At 40.1% G+C, this 14,072-nt stretch overlaps 1 protein-coding gene across 3 annotated transcripts in view; it reads left to right on the forward strand.

Annotated features, from left to right (window-relative positions):
• The first annotated feature begins 5,610 nt into the window (after window positions 1–5,610).
• FRMD5 (FERM domain containing 5) overlaps window positions 5,611–14,072 on the forward strand; it is a 348,443-nt gene continuing 339,981 nt past the window's right edge. For all 3 annotated transcript variants that reach the window (XM_063090981.1, XM_063090980.1, XM_063090982.1), the window contains exon 1: window positions 5,611–5,712. In XM_063090981.1, the coding sequence (XP_062947051.1) occupies window positions 5,611–5,712 (102 nt within the window). The remainder of the gene's footprint in view (window positions 5,713–14,072) is intronic.

A 14,072-nucleotide genomic window follows, 5' to 3' on the forward strand; every position in this document is an offset into this window, starting at 1 on the left:
GGGAAGCTAATGGTTTAACTCCCAGTTGAATCTGAAGGCCTGAGAACTATGGAAGACTGCCAGTATAAGTCCCAGAGTCCTAAGGCCTAAAAACCAGGAGCTCTGATGCCCAAGAGCAGGAGAAGATGGATGTCCCAGCTCCTGAAGAGGGAGTATGTTAGTCTGTTTCTGCTTATAACAGAAATACCTGAAACTGGGTAATTTGTAAAGAAATAGAATTTGTTGCTTATAGTTTCAGAGGCTGGGAAAGAATCCAAAGTTCAGGGAACACATCAGGTGAGGGCTTTTTTAGTGGTGACTCTATTCATTGACTCAGGGTGTCACATGGCAAGAATGGTGGATCAGAGAGTGAGACTAAGCTTCCCAGTTGCTCTCCTTTTAGAGCCATCAGAATCATGCCCATGACCACAATTAATCCATCAATGGATTAATCCATTCACTGGGGCATGGTTCTCACAATCTAATCACCTCTTCATGACTCCACCTTTCAATTACCATGATAGGATTTCTCACTCTCTTAACACCGTCACAGTGGGGATTAAGTCTCAATGAGCTTTGAGGAGACATCCAATTCACAGCAGAGAGAAAATTTGCCCTTTCTCTACCTTTTCACTCTATTTGGCCCTCAACAGATTGGATGATGTGCGTATGCATATTGGTGAGGGTGATCTTTTTTAGCCAGTCTACTGATTCAAATGCCAATCTCTTCTGGAAACATCCTCACAGACATATTCAGAAATAATGTTTACCAGATATCTGGGCTCTACTTAGCACAGTCAAGTTGACACATAAAATTAACCATCACAACTATATAACAGCATTCTTGCTGAAGGCTAGGGTGATCAGACATCACCTGAAGGATTGTAGGCAATGAGAAATTTGGTCAGATATTGAGGGTGATCCAGTATCAAGGGTGGGGGATTCTGGCTCACTTATAGGATTCTCGCTAAAATTGGGCAATGCAGGGCCGACCCCATGGCTCACTCGGGAGAGTGCGAGTGTGGCACTGGGAGGGCAGCGACGCTCCCGCCGTGGGTTCGGATCCTATATAGGGATGGCCAGTGCGCTCACTGGCTGAGCGCGGTGCGGGCAACACCAAGCCAAGGGTTGTGATCCTCTTACCGGTCACACACACACACACACACACACACACACACACACACACACACACACAAAGACAAAAAAAATTGGGCAATGCAAAGATGGACAGGGAAGTCCAAAAGTTAAGGCCTAATTGGGAAGAGGATTTAGAGGAGCCCAAATCCTTGGTCAAGGAAAGACTGTTTGTCACAACCCAGAGAAGAGAAGCATATTCTTTAAAATGCTTTGTGCTATTAATTCATTAAAAAATAAAATTCAGGGGGAGGGGGCTGAGAAAAAAAAGAAATAAAATTCAATAAAATAAGAGATACAAGACGAGACATTAAAACAATGGAATGATTGAGAACCAAAATAATATCATTAGAGATATGAATAAATTTGCAACAGCAAGGAACAAATAAGACTTGGCTGAAATAAGGTTAATGGCATGGAGGAAAGACTTGAGATAATCACGATGAATGAAAAGGGAAAAGGCACAGAGATTTAAGAATTGCAAAGAAATGAGAGATATGATATGATTCATATCTTGGTCAAATGGTCCTATGTAGACTGATCAGTGCTCCAGAGGAAGAGAACACAAATTAAAAAATAATGAGGGCTGGCCAGTTCGCTCAGTTGGTTAGCGTGTGGTGCTGATAACACCAAGGTCCAGGGTTTGATCCCTCTACTGGCCAGCCACCAAAAAAAAAAAAAAAAGAAAGAAAGAGCTATTATACAGAAAACCACATAGCTTACAATCTTACACAAGGGACAATTGATTTAGAACAATCAACATAAAGATGTAGTCTGATTAAGTTACTAAACTTCATGGTTAGATATATAGACCATTCAGGCATCCTGGAAGAAAAAATAAATCACATATGGGGAAATAATTAGACTCATCTTATACTTCTCCATAGCAAATGTCAGGAAAAAAGACAAAAAAGCCACAGCTACAAAATTCTTAGAGAAGGAAAATGAAGAAAGTGTGAGCCACAGTGGTATTTCTATACAAGTATTTGTTCAAATATAAAGGCAAAGGCAGACAAGAACAAATTCAGGGAATGTGGCCATTAGCCATTTGTGAACAAACTACTTAGGAAATAAATTTTTTAATAAAAATTAAAAAACCCAGGAATGATGATGCTAAGATAAAAAGACTGGTGGTAAGTACTGAATCCATTTGAAAATAGAAGGGAGCTTAAACAACTAGAGGAAATATGATTGTCAAAGCTCTAAATGTTATAACCCTGACAGAATAGAAATAATATAAGCTACAAAACTGGGAGTAGATACATCAGTCAGTTGTCCTAGGAAGAGGTAGCACCTGGGACAGAAAATGGGACTTTGAAAGCAGACCCTAACCTGGGTGAGGAGAGTTGTTTCCTTCTCTGAGATTCACAATGGTTGGGCCTGGATGCTCAAGATATGGTCAAGGGAACTTCTTGTTGGAGTGGGAAAGCTGTCTTCAGCCACATAGACCAGTTTGAAAGCTTGACAATAACACAGGCTGGTCCATGAGGGCTTTGAGAGTAGCTGTTTTATACCTGCAGGTTACACTTTGGATTATTCTTCCTTTCTAAATATTGTTAGGAGTTACAGCCTGGTCTTAGCTGTACTGTGGGGAGACTTTGATGGGAAGGATCTATGTTTGCCATGTCCTGGTGAAGAGAGGACAGTGTACCTTTCTGCCAAAACCCATGGCAATGGTAAAGGTTGCATTGGCTGAAAAGAAAGAGATCAGTGTCCTAGAACATTAGGATTAGGGGACATCTGAAGCAGAGGTAGGAATCAAACTGAGGAATACTTTGTTCCGTTCTTTCAGGCATGTGTGGGAGTTAATACCTTCCCTGGAGTGTTCCTCATAGTAGAGAAGGGAGAGAAATTCAAAAGGGGGTTGACATCCCGATAATCTGTAAGGTGGGAGTTCAGAGTCACTGTAATTTGGAGTTTTATTTATTTATTTATTTTTGCAGCTGGCCAGTAGAGGGATCTGAACCCTTGACCTTGGTGATAACAGCACTAGACTATAACCAACTGAGTTAACCAGCCAGTCCCAGGAGTTTTATTTTAAATATGGTCTCCTTTATACTATGACACCTGAAAGCTATGATACTCTGGTTCTCAAGGGCACATGAGACCTTTTATTGAACAAACCCTTTCCATCTGGGCATCTTGCTTAACAGACTCAAGAAAAACAAAGTATTCTTCCTTTCAATTTCATATGAGCTCCTTTCTAGTTCTCCTTAGGCTTGTCATAGAAGCATACACCTAGATTCTTGCTTTTTCCCATTATTTTTCCATCCTCGGTTTTCCTCACGAAGTGTTCTGCAGCAGAGAGGAAGGGAGAGTTTGAAGCTCTGTCTGGATATTATGCATAAGCATGGATGAATTCCTAACGGGTCTTTCAATGAAGTGAGCATCTAAGGAGATAGGATTCTCTTAGGCTGAGCCAGGATGCTACTTAATGCATTGGCATAGCAGCCACAATCTCATCCCTGTTGATTGCATCTATGGTCATACTTTGAAAAAAGACTGGATTTAGTTCCTTAGAGCTTTTCTGAATTCATAGTGCTTTGTTTTTTTATTCTAACAGCTGCTTATTTGCATAACCTGTTAAAGACACTTTCCTACCATCACACTAATGGACTTCCTCTACTTTTTGGACATTTTTTCTTTTCTTGTAGATTCTACAACAAATGGCAACTTTTGCCTTCAACAAATTTCTTCCTGCCTGAAATCTTTCATTATTTTCTCTTAGCTACACAACAAAGTTGAGCTTTGTAGAATATCACTTTGGCATGTTAATAATTTTACTTGTCTCTAAGTTCTTCACGAAATTCTGAGTTTCTTCACAGATCTTCCCCTTGGAAGATTATGTTGCTGTAGAATATCTATCAATTCCATTTACTTCAGTTCAATATTTGTTGAATACCTGTTATGTTGTAGGCACCAGGCTATCTTCTGGAGCTACCATGTAGAGGAGCTCATGCCTGGTTTTATGCCTAGAACACTTGACTCACTAGTTCAAGTCTCATAATTAACTCCAGCAGGATTGCACTGAAAAACAGAGCCACCTTTCTTGTAGCTATTAAATGCCACAAGGGAGAATGCAACCAATAAGAAGAGCAACCCAGGTTACTAAGGGGATAACTGTTGGGGGTGTGTGGGGGGGAATATATCTCATGCAAAAAAAAAATAAAATAATGGGAGAAATATTGGAATCCAAAGACACTAGAGAAGAAGCATACTTTAAAGACTGGATATTTTTCTAGGCTAATGTAGGGATTCATTTTTGTTACGTGTTATATCTATAAATGAGAAGTGGCAACGGAAATAAGGCATATTTCATTATTTTAAATTAATATATTACAGCATTAATATTCTATGTTGATATGATTCTTTCATAATCTTTCCTTCCATCAAAAATCTTTGACAGAGAATATCATGTCTCTTAGCGAAGTTTTGATAAAGAACTTGAAGTCTTTAGATGTGGGGTTACAAAGGGAAGGAGACAATTTTTTTCCGCGTGATGTATGCCTCCTGACATACTGTGGTGTTTTGTTGAGGAAGACTGAAGACATGATAATTCTAGTTTTGAAGGTGTAAGGAAAGGATCCGTCGCTTCCTCTGCTCCCAGCCATGCAGGAGCACGCCTCAGTCTCCTCCTTTTGTCTTCTGAAAATAAAAAGGAGGCAAAGGGTGTTAGAGGGTTTTCTAGGGTGTTTAAGAACCTCTGAGGTCCCTGCAGCTTTTACTTAAGTCCCTGCTGTAAAGCAGGTGTTCCCCAAAATTAGAGGGCTGGAGCACAGAGGCCGGTCGGGCAGACTTGGGGTACAGCATAGGTGGGGGGCTGCCGCTTTGTATGGAGCGGGAGGTGCCAGCATTCTGCAGGTGCAGGGATTGTGATTTCGCACACCCCCGCCTCCCAGCCCCAGCTCCCGAGAGGGCGGTAACCGTGACACTGCAGGGTACGGGACTTGGCCCCTGAAACAGAGCTCAAATATATTCTAAGCGGCAGACAACGCCGAGTGCCCACACCTGGCTCGGGGGAGGGGAAAAAGCATCCATAGGAACCTCAGGGCGGAGAGTAGCCCCTGGTTTGGGACGCTAGAGGGCTGGTCTAGCTTGGCTCGGTCCCACTGCTTTCCTGCGATTGCTTCCGCAGCCAGCCCATCATCCCAGTGCCTTATCTCGATTGGTTCTTCCGTCTGCCACTCGGTTCCGCCGCGCTGACCACCATTGGCTCCCTCCGCTGAGGCCCCGCCCCACGAGCTGGGCACCGGCAGTGGGGCGCCGAGGAGAGCGAGCTGGGTGCTCGGTAGGGGCTGGGGGGAGGAGGTGGAGGCTGAGGAGAAAGAGGAGGAGAAGGAGGAGGAGCGGGGCCAGCAGGAGGCAGAGGCGGCGACGGGGCCGGGGTGATGTTGCAGGTGCCTGGAGCCGGCGCGGAGCTGCCGGGCTGAGGAGCGCCTGGTCTGGGGTCCGCAGCGCAGCCGCGTCGCTCCCGGGGGCGGGCGAGCGGGCGGGAAGATGCTGAGCAGGTTGATGAGCGGCAGCAGCAGGAGCCTGGAGCGCGAGTATAGCTGCACCGTGCGGCTGCTAGACGACAGCGAGTACACCTGCACCATCCAGGTCAGCACCGCGCCGCCCCACCCGCGGGACCCCCCAGTTCTCCGAGTCGGGCCAACTTGGCCGGCGGCTGTCGCCCGGGGCTTGCCTCCGCCCCAGCGCCGCGCTTTGTCTGTCTCCGGCTGCGATGGACCGCCCCGGTGCAGGGCGCCTTCGCCGGAGCCCCTGCCGGGGTCTGGGCACCGCGCACTCAGCGCCACCGCGGGACATGTCCCCTCGTCCGAGACCCCCAATTCCTCCCTGGCCCTCTCCCGGGGTGAGGGCGCTCCGTCCTGGCTCCTCGAGCCCGCCCGGATGGGGAGCACCTTCCGCGGGCGTCCAGAGGGAGGCGGGCAAGGCGGGACATTGCTACCCAGACCGTCCCGTCGGGGGGGTGGGGGTGGGGGTGCAGTCTTTGGCTCTACGGCCGGGCAAGGACGGCTGATCGGCTTTTCTTATCTCTCTTTGATTGGAGGGATAATGGTTTATGTCATAATTTCCCCCTCAGCATTTGTGAGTCAGAGCTCTCAGAAGGGACAACTGAAGGCGCAGACCATGCAGAGTGGCCTATTGAAGGGGGTCCAGCCCTCTGGGCTTAAAGATTTAGGCCCCCCTCCCGCCTTTAAATCCCCAAAGCTTATTGTGTTGGGCAGTTTTGGGGGGCGTGAGGTAAAGATTTAGCAACAAGTCCCAGTGATTTAGGGGTTGGCGGTAGCCAGAAAAAAACGGTGGCATAAAAAACGCCAACAATACAATAATGCTGCACAGCATTTCTTTCAGAACCTGGTCTTTTTGAAGGGATTTCTTTACAGCCCCTTGCTTATGTTCCTTCACTACTGCTGTGTGGTACGTCGGGAGTAGTCCTCTTTCCCAGGAATGCAGTCACAGCCCTCTCTGCTCCTTTACAAAGTCAAAGATGGAAAACATTGATGATGCTCTCGGTTTAGTTCATCGGCCGGGAAGATCCAGCGCTCACCGCCGGAAAACTGCTCTTTGTGGAGAAGCAAATTGAGTTGGACCCGGAGGGGTCTCACCTGATCCCTTGCCTTTGCAGCAAGAAACCAGAGGAGGCTTCTGGGCTCATGTGATAGACAAAAATTGTCGGCTCGGGTCCTACTCTCTGTCTCCCCGTCACCCCCGCCTCCATCCTTATTTATTTATTTCTGCTGACAAAGCTCAATAGCGGAGAATAGCGGTGTGTGAGAAAGACTCTGGGTAGGGTATGAGAATAGCTGCTCTGCTGACTCCGTGCTCAGTTCAGCCTTCTCTCCACTTTCCCGTTTCTTCCTACCCCCCAAACCAGCTCTGACATAAGTGCTGACTGCTGCCAAAGATCCATGTGGGTAAAGAAAGAGCACAAAATCTCTTTTTAAGGCCACTTAAATACAGATTAAGCAGTCAAAAAGATGCTAAACATCAAGTGAAAGGATTTTTGTGTTTTAATATGATAGAAAGATGCTGTGTATTATTTCCTTACTGAATGAGTGGCATGCTACTTTTTGTGTCTATTGTATTATCATTGTGCCATGTATAGTTTTTTTGTTTTTTGTTTTGGTGGGGGAGGAGAAAACATTGAGTTGACACCTTCGCCATTTGAGTACCTTGTCAGGAGCTTTAAAGTCTTTGTCCTTTTATTTTAAAATTTAAAGCATTTAACCAATAGCATATCAAGTGAGATTTAGACTTCATGAGTCCTAAGAATACTTTTGGGGTATGTGATGAAATAAAATTTCTGGAGCAGGTCATTAACTTGTGCCAGGGTGTAGAGTACAAATGAAACACAATTCACATCACCACTCCTCTAGAAATGATTGATAACCTTGTGGTTTTAAGGTATCACAATAAGACAACTAATTATTTTTCCCAGGTAGTAGAAACTTTGAGCTTGATTCGTATTATAATTGTGGGTAGTTTTTTTATTACTGTTGAGAAAAAGAATATTTTTAAGTTAAGCAGGACTTGTGGACTTAATGGATTTATTCTTGTTATGTCCTCCTATGGTTGTGTTTATTTTCCCACTGCTCTTATTTTACATTATTACAATTCAATATGTTATAAAAAATTTAGGCCACTTAAAAAAAATAAGCTTGGTGTAATATGGTCACACTGTAGTAACTGTCCACTGTCTAGACGTGTTAATGATTGTGCATTGTGATTCTTGCATGAAATCTAAAAAACACAGGATTCTAAAGTATATGTAATGTTATTCTTTGGCACCACTATTATGAATTGCTTTTGTTTTTATCCTATGTGAAGAAATGTTAAAAAAAAATTATCATATAAAATTAATATTTTTTCATATAGCATTTTTGAACATTTAGAGATTGAGCTTGTCTTAGCAACTTTTCCCTTTGTACATTTCTGTTGTGTGTGTGTGTGTATGTATGTATGTATGTATGTATGTATGTATGTATGTATGTATGTATGTGTGTGCACGTGCTTTTGTTAAATACCAGAAACAGGGTCTTTTGAATCAGTATGGAAAGGACTGGTGAACTCCTTACTAGGTTAAGCAATATTCCTAACATTTTAAGTATTGCAGTACTGCATATTTTTAATTTTTTGGGTAATAATTTGAACTCCTTTTCCTTAAAGAGTTGTATGCCATATTTTTTTTTAAATAAGGTGACTATTTTAGAAAGATTTTAGTGCTTCTTGACATAATCAGAGACAGGATATTACAGAATCAGAAATGTATCACTGGGTTGGAGTCACGATAGCCACATTTGGTAAATTTCAGTTGTTGGAAATTCTGTCAAATTATTGGTCTAGGCTTTCATAATGCAGCAGTTATACTGTTCTGGCATTTAGGATGTGATTATTAAGGTAATGAAAATGCCTTATATTTTCTCAGTGAAGGTTGCTACAGTTACCAGACTATTCTTTCAGTCTTTCTGATATGCAAATATATTTGTAGACCATGAGAAATGAAAGTATAGATAGAAAAGTTGTAGTATAATTGCTCCCCTGTGAAGAACCTTGTTAACAGCTCCTTGCCAGATTTGAAGGTCATTGCCTCATAAATGCAGATCTGGTCCATATTTTTCACTTACCTGTTTCATTTATGCATATCTGTATTTATTTAGCACATTTACCACCTCACTTTATTATTTTATTTGGGAGAAAATAGGAAAAATGAAAAGACTACCTAATGTCTTTGAACTCAGCATACTGAATGGAGTAATTTAGATGCTTAGGTATGTACTATCCTAAGGAATATATGTTTAACCATCTTTCAGGTTATAATAGTTTACAAATTGTTAACAATATATATACTGCAGAATTTCCAGTAAAAATATGTATTGAAAAAATACATATTTTCAAGTCGTAAATATTAATCATTTTTTGGTGATTACTGGAAGATAAAGCTACCCTAGAAATGAATTTGATTTTACTGGGGACACATTAAAATAACTGATTAGGCAGCTAGGTTAAATTAGTTTTTGTAGTTAAATAAGATACTACCATAAATAAAGTGTGTGTGCAGTGGCAGTTCTATAGTGGAACGAATATTTGGATTTGGTTGTGGCTCAACCACTTAGTAACTGTGGGGTAGGGTTAGGGAGGGAGGGAGGGAAAGATTAACGTATTGAGCTGTGTGCTTGACAGGCACTCTACATGCATTATTATCTCATTTACCTCATAACAGCATTATGGATTGATTATATATCCATTATGCCAGGTATAATGGAATATGGAAAATGGAATTATGGATTGGTGGGAGAGCCAGTGTTTGTTGAATGGCTACCTATGTACTTGGAATTCTATTAGGTGCTTTGCTTATACCGTATATCAACCATTTGAGAGATAAGTGGTATTGTCCCTATTTTACAGATGAAAGAACAGGCACAGGAGGCCAAAGGAACTTGCTCAAAGTTAGTAGGTGGCCATACCATATTTAAACCCTGGTCTTCTTTTCCTTTCTTTTTTTTTTTTTTTTGGCAGCTGGCTGGTACAGAGTTGGCTGGTACAGGGATCTGAACCCTTGACCTTGGTGTTTCACAGCAGTGCTCTAACCAGCTGAGCTAACTGGCCAGCTTAAATCCTGGTCTTCTTGTCTCTTAATCCCATCTTTGTTTTCTTTCTTCATTCTAACTCCCCAAATCACTTCACCTCTCTGTGCCTTAATTTCCTCATCTATAAAATGGGAATATTTATACTTATTTCATAGTAAAAAAAATGATTTGGAAATATCATTACAAATAATAAGGGACATTTAAACAGACTGATATACATTGTGCCTTATTCTATTCAAATCAATCAAAAGTAGAATTGGGAACTGTTTTACTTTTTTTAAGGAAAATATGTCAGCTTAAGCCTTAAGTCCCCTTAAAATGGTTTCTGATTAGTCTCAATGAAATTGTAAAATCCCAGACCGGGATAACTTAGTTCTTTTTTTAAAAAAATTTTTTAATTTTAATTTTTTATTTATTTTTTTTTTTATTTTATTTATTTATTTTTTTAAAAATTTTATTTTGTCGATATACATTGTGGCTGATTATTGCTCCCCATCACCAAAACCTCCCTCCCTTCTCCCTCCCCCCCTCCCTCCCAACAATGTCCTTTCTGTTTGCTTGTCGTATCAACTTCAAGTAATTGTGGTTGTTATATCTTCCCCCCCCCCCCCGGTTTTGTGTGTGTGTGTGTGTGTGTGTGTGTGTGTGTGTGTGAATTTATATATTAATTTTTAGCTCCTACCAATAAGTGAGAACATGTGGTATTTCTCTTTCTGTGCCTGACTTGTTTCACTTAATATAATTCTCTCAAGGTCCATCCATGTTGTTGCAAATGGCAGTATTTCACTCGGTAGAGTGCGGTGCTGATAACTTAGTTCTTTATTAGAATTCTTCTTTAAAATTCAAAAGTTCACGTTTAAATTCCCTTCTGTCTTACCAAGTCTTTGGCTTTGGGGCATTTATTGCCTGGACTGTGATTTGTCTTTTCTAAGAACTCTGCTTCATCCTTGGTAAGTGGAATCCTTGGTTTCATTAATGCAAAAGGGATGTTGTTAGGGAATTAGGATAATTATATTCACAGAGAAAAACACAAAGCTGTTGTATTTTCATGAATATTGATTTTGTTAAAAAATTTTATTTTAACAGGTAATTATGCTGTCTCAGAATCTCTTTTACAATATTAAGTCAGTTAGACTCTAAATAATTCTCGAAACTAAGACAGTTCCAAATTAGCCTTCTAGAATCCTAAAAGCATTTATATTCTGTTTCTTAATTCCTGTATTATTTATTGTATAAAACAAATGCAAATAAACCTTTTTAGTACGGAAGGTAAATTCTAGATATGCAATTGTGCTCTCATTCTTTTCCTTTTTGAAACAGTTCTGTGTAAGGAAGTGTCAGTGGCATGCAAGAGAAATCCAGAAGCATTCACCACAGCAGATTTTTACTCATGGGTATTTTTATGAATTTGCATTCTATTAAATGCTTGGAATGAATATGCTAGATGAGGCAATTCAACGTAGTGATAATAATAATAATAATAATAAAAAGTATATGGTTTATGAGTCCTCTGTTTGTTGCATTGCCCAGAGACTCATTTATCATGTCTGTGCTATCATTACTACCACACTTAAAGAAAAAGTTTGGCAAAATAAAATCAGACAACCACAACCTGAAGACAAAAAAATAATCATTTTTGTTATAAATTTGCAGTGGTTTATGTATAGATATGAAAATGTATAACCAAAACAAGAGGAAACAAGGCATTAGTTTTAGAAGAGATTTCTCAATGATATAATAATTCTATATTAAAATATTTTTGGTTATTTTAAGAACCTTATTTTTATGGTAGATTATACTTGAGAATTTATAAAGGAGAGAGTAAGAGAAAGCTATAAATCATAAACTCTAGGAATTATGGCACCCAATTCAGTGCTTTACATAGTTATACTTTAGTAAATATTTGTCCTGATTTGTTTGTGCTACATGACTGGCATTTTAACTTCACCACTTTAAAATTTCTTAAGCCTGAAAACACCATTTTCTTTTTTTATTTTTTATTTTTTATTTTTATTTTTTTATTTATTTTTTTTTTTTTTCCCGAAATAGCAGAGAAGTGTTTATTTTTTTTTTTTATTTTTATTTTTATTTTTTTTTTATTTTTTTTATTTTTTTTTTTTAATTTTATTTTGTCGATATACATTGTAGCTGATTAATGCTCCCCATCACCAAAACCTCCCTCCCTTCTCCCTCCCCCCCTCCCCCCCAACCATGTCCTTTCTGTTTGTTTGTTGTATCAACTTCAAATAATTGTGGTTGTTATATCTTCTTACCCCCCCCCGTTTGTGTGTGTATGTGTGTATGTGTGTGTGTGAATTTATATATTAATTTTTAGCTCCCACCAATAAGTGAGAACATGTGGTATTTCTCTTTCTGTGCCTGACTTGTTTCACTTAATATAATTCTCTCGAGGTCCATCCATGTTGTTGCAAATGGCAGTATTTCATTCGTTTTTATAGCTGAGTAGTATTCCATTGTGTAGATGTACCACATTTTCCGTATCCACTCATCTGATGATGGGCATTTGGGCTGGTTCCAACTCTTGGCTATTGTAAAGAGTGCTGCGATGAACATTGGGGAACAGGTATACCTTCGACTTGATGATTTCCATTCCTCTGGGTATATTCCCAACAATGGGATGGCTGGGTCGTATGGTAGATCTATTTGCAATTGTTTAAGGAACCTCCATACCATTTTCCATAGAGGCTGCACCATTTTGCAGTCCCACCAACAATGTATGAGAGTTCCTTTTTCTCCGCAGCCTCGCCAGCATTTATCGTTCATAGTCTTTTGGATTTTAGCCATCCTAACTGGGGTTAGATGGTATCTCAATGTGGTTTTGATTTGCATTTCCCGGATGCTGAGTGATGTTGAGCATTTTTTCATATGTCTGTTGGCCATTTGGATATCTTCCTTAGAGAAATGCCTACTTAGCTCTTTTGCCCATTTTTTAATTGGGTTGCTTGTTTTCTTCTTGTAAAGTTGTTTGAGTTCCTTATATATTCTGGTTATTAATCCTTTGTCAGATGTATATTTTGCAAATATTTTCTCCCACTCTGTTGGTTGTCTTTTAACTCTTTTAATTGTTTCTTTTGCTGTGCAGAAGCTTTTTAGTTTGATATAATCCCATTTGTTTATTTTTCCTTTGGTTGCCCGTGCTTTTGGGGTCGTATTCATGAAGTCTGTGCCCAGTCCTATTTCCTGAAGTGTTTCCCCTATGTTTTCTTTAAGAAGTTTTATTGTCTCAGGGTGTATATTTAAATCCTTAATCCATTTTGAGTTGATTTTAGTATATGGTGAGAGGTATGGATCTAGTTTCATTCTCCTGCATAACGATATCCAGTTATCCCAGCACCACTTGCTAAAGAGGCAGTCCCTTCCCCAGTGAATAGGCTTGGTGCCTTTATCAAAGATCAGATGGCAGTAAGTGTGAGGGTTGATTTCTGGATTCTCTATTCTATTCCATTGGTCAGTGTGTCTGTTTTTATGCCAGTACCATACTGTTTTGGTTATTATAGCTTTGTAGTATAGCTTAAAGTCAGGTAGTGTTATGCCTCCAGCTTTATTTTTTTTGCTGAGCATTGCTTTGGCTATTCGTGGTCTTTTATTGTTCCATATAAATGTCTGAATAGTTTTTTCCATTTCTGAGAAAAATGTCTTTGGAATTTTGATGGGGATTGCATTGAATTTGTATATCACTTTGGGTAGTATGGACATTTTCACTATGTTGATTCTTCCAATCCAAGAGCATGGGATATCTTTCCATCTTCTTGTATCCTCTCTAATTTCTCTCAGCAGTGGTTTGTAGTTCTCATTATAGAGATTTTTCACCTCCTTGGTTAACTCAATTCCTAAGTATTTTATTTTTTTGGTGGCTATTGTAAATGGGCAAGCTTTCTTGATTTCTCCTTCTGCATGTTCACTATTGGAGAAAAGAAATGCTACTGATTTTTGTGTGTTGATTTTGTATCCTGCTACTGTGCTGAAATCATTTATCAATTCCAACAGTTTTTTTGTAGAGGTTTTAGGCTGTTCGATATATAGGATCATGTCATCTGCAAACAGGGACAGTTTGACTTCATCTTTTCCAATCTGGATGCCCTTTATTTCCTTCTCTTCTCTGATTGCTCTGGCTAGTACTTCCAACACTATGTTGAATAGGAGTGGTGAGAGTGGGCATCCTTGTCTAGTGCCTGTTCTTAAAGGAAAAGCTTTCAGCTTTTCCCCATTCAGGATGATATTGGCAGTGGGTTTGGCATATATAGCTTTAATTATGTTGAGATACTTTCCCTCTATACCTAACTTATAGAGGGTCTTTGTCATGAATGAGTGCTGAACTTTATCAAATGCTTTTTCAGCATCTATAGA

This window comes from Cynocephalus volans, chromosome 3 (assembly GCF_027409185.1).
Source record: "Cynocephalus volans isolate mCynVol1 chromosome 3, mCynVol1.pri, whole genome shotgun sequence".
Taxonomy (NCBI): domain Eukaryota; kingdom Metazoa; phylum Chordata; class Mammalia; order Dermoptera; family Cynocephalidae; genus Cynocephalus; species Cynocephalus volans.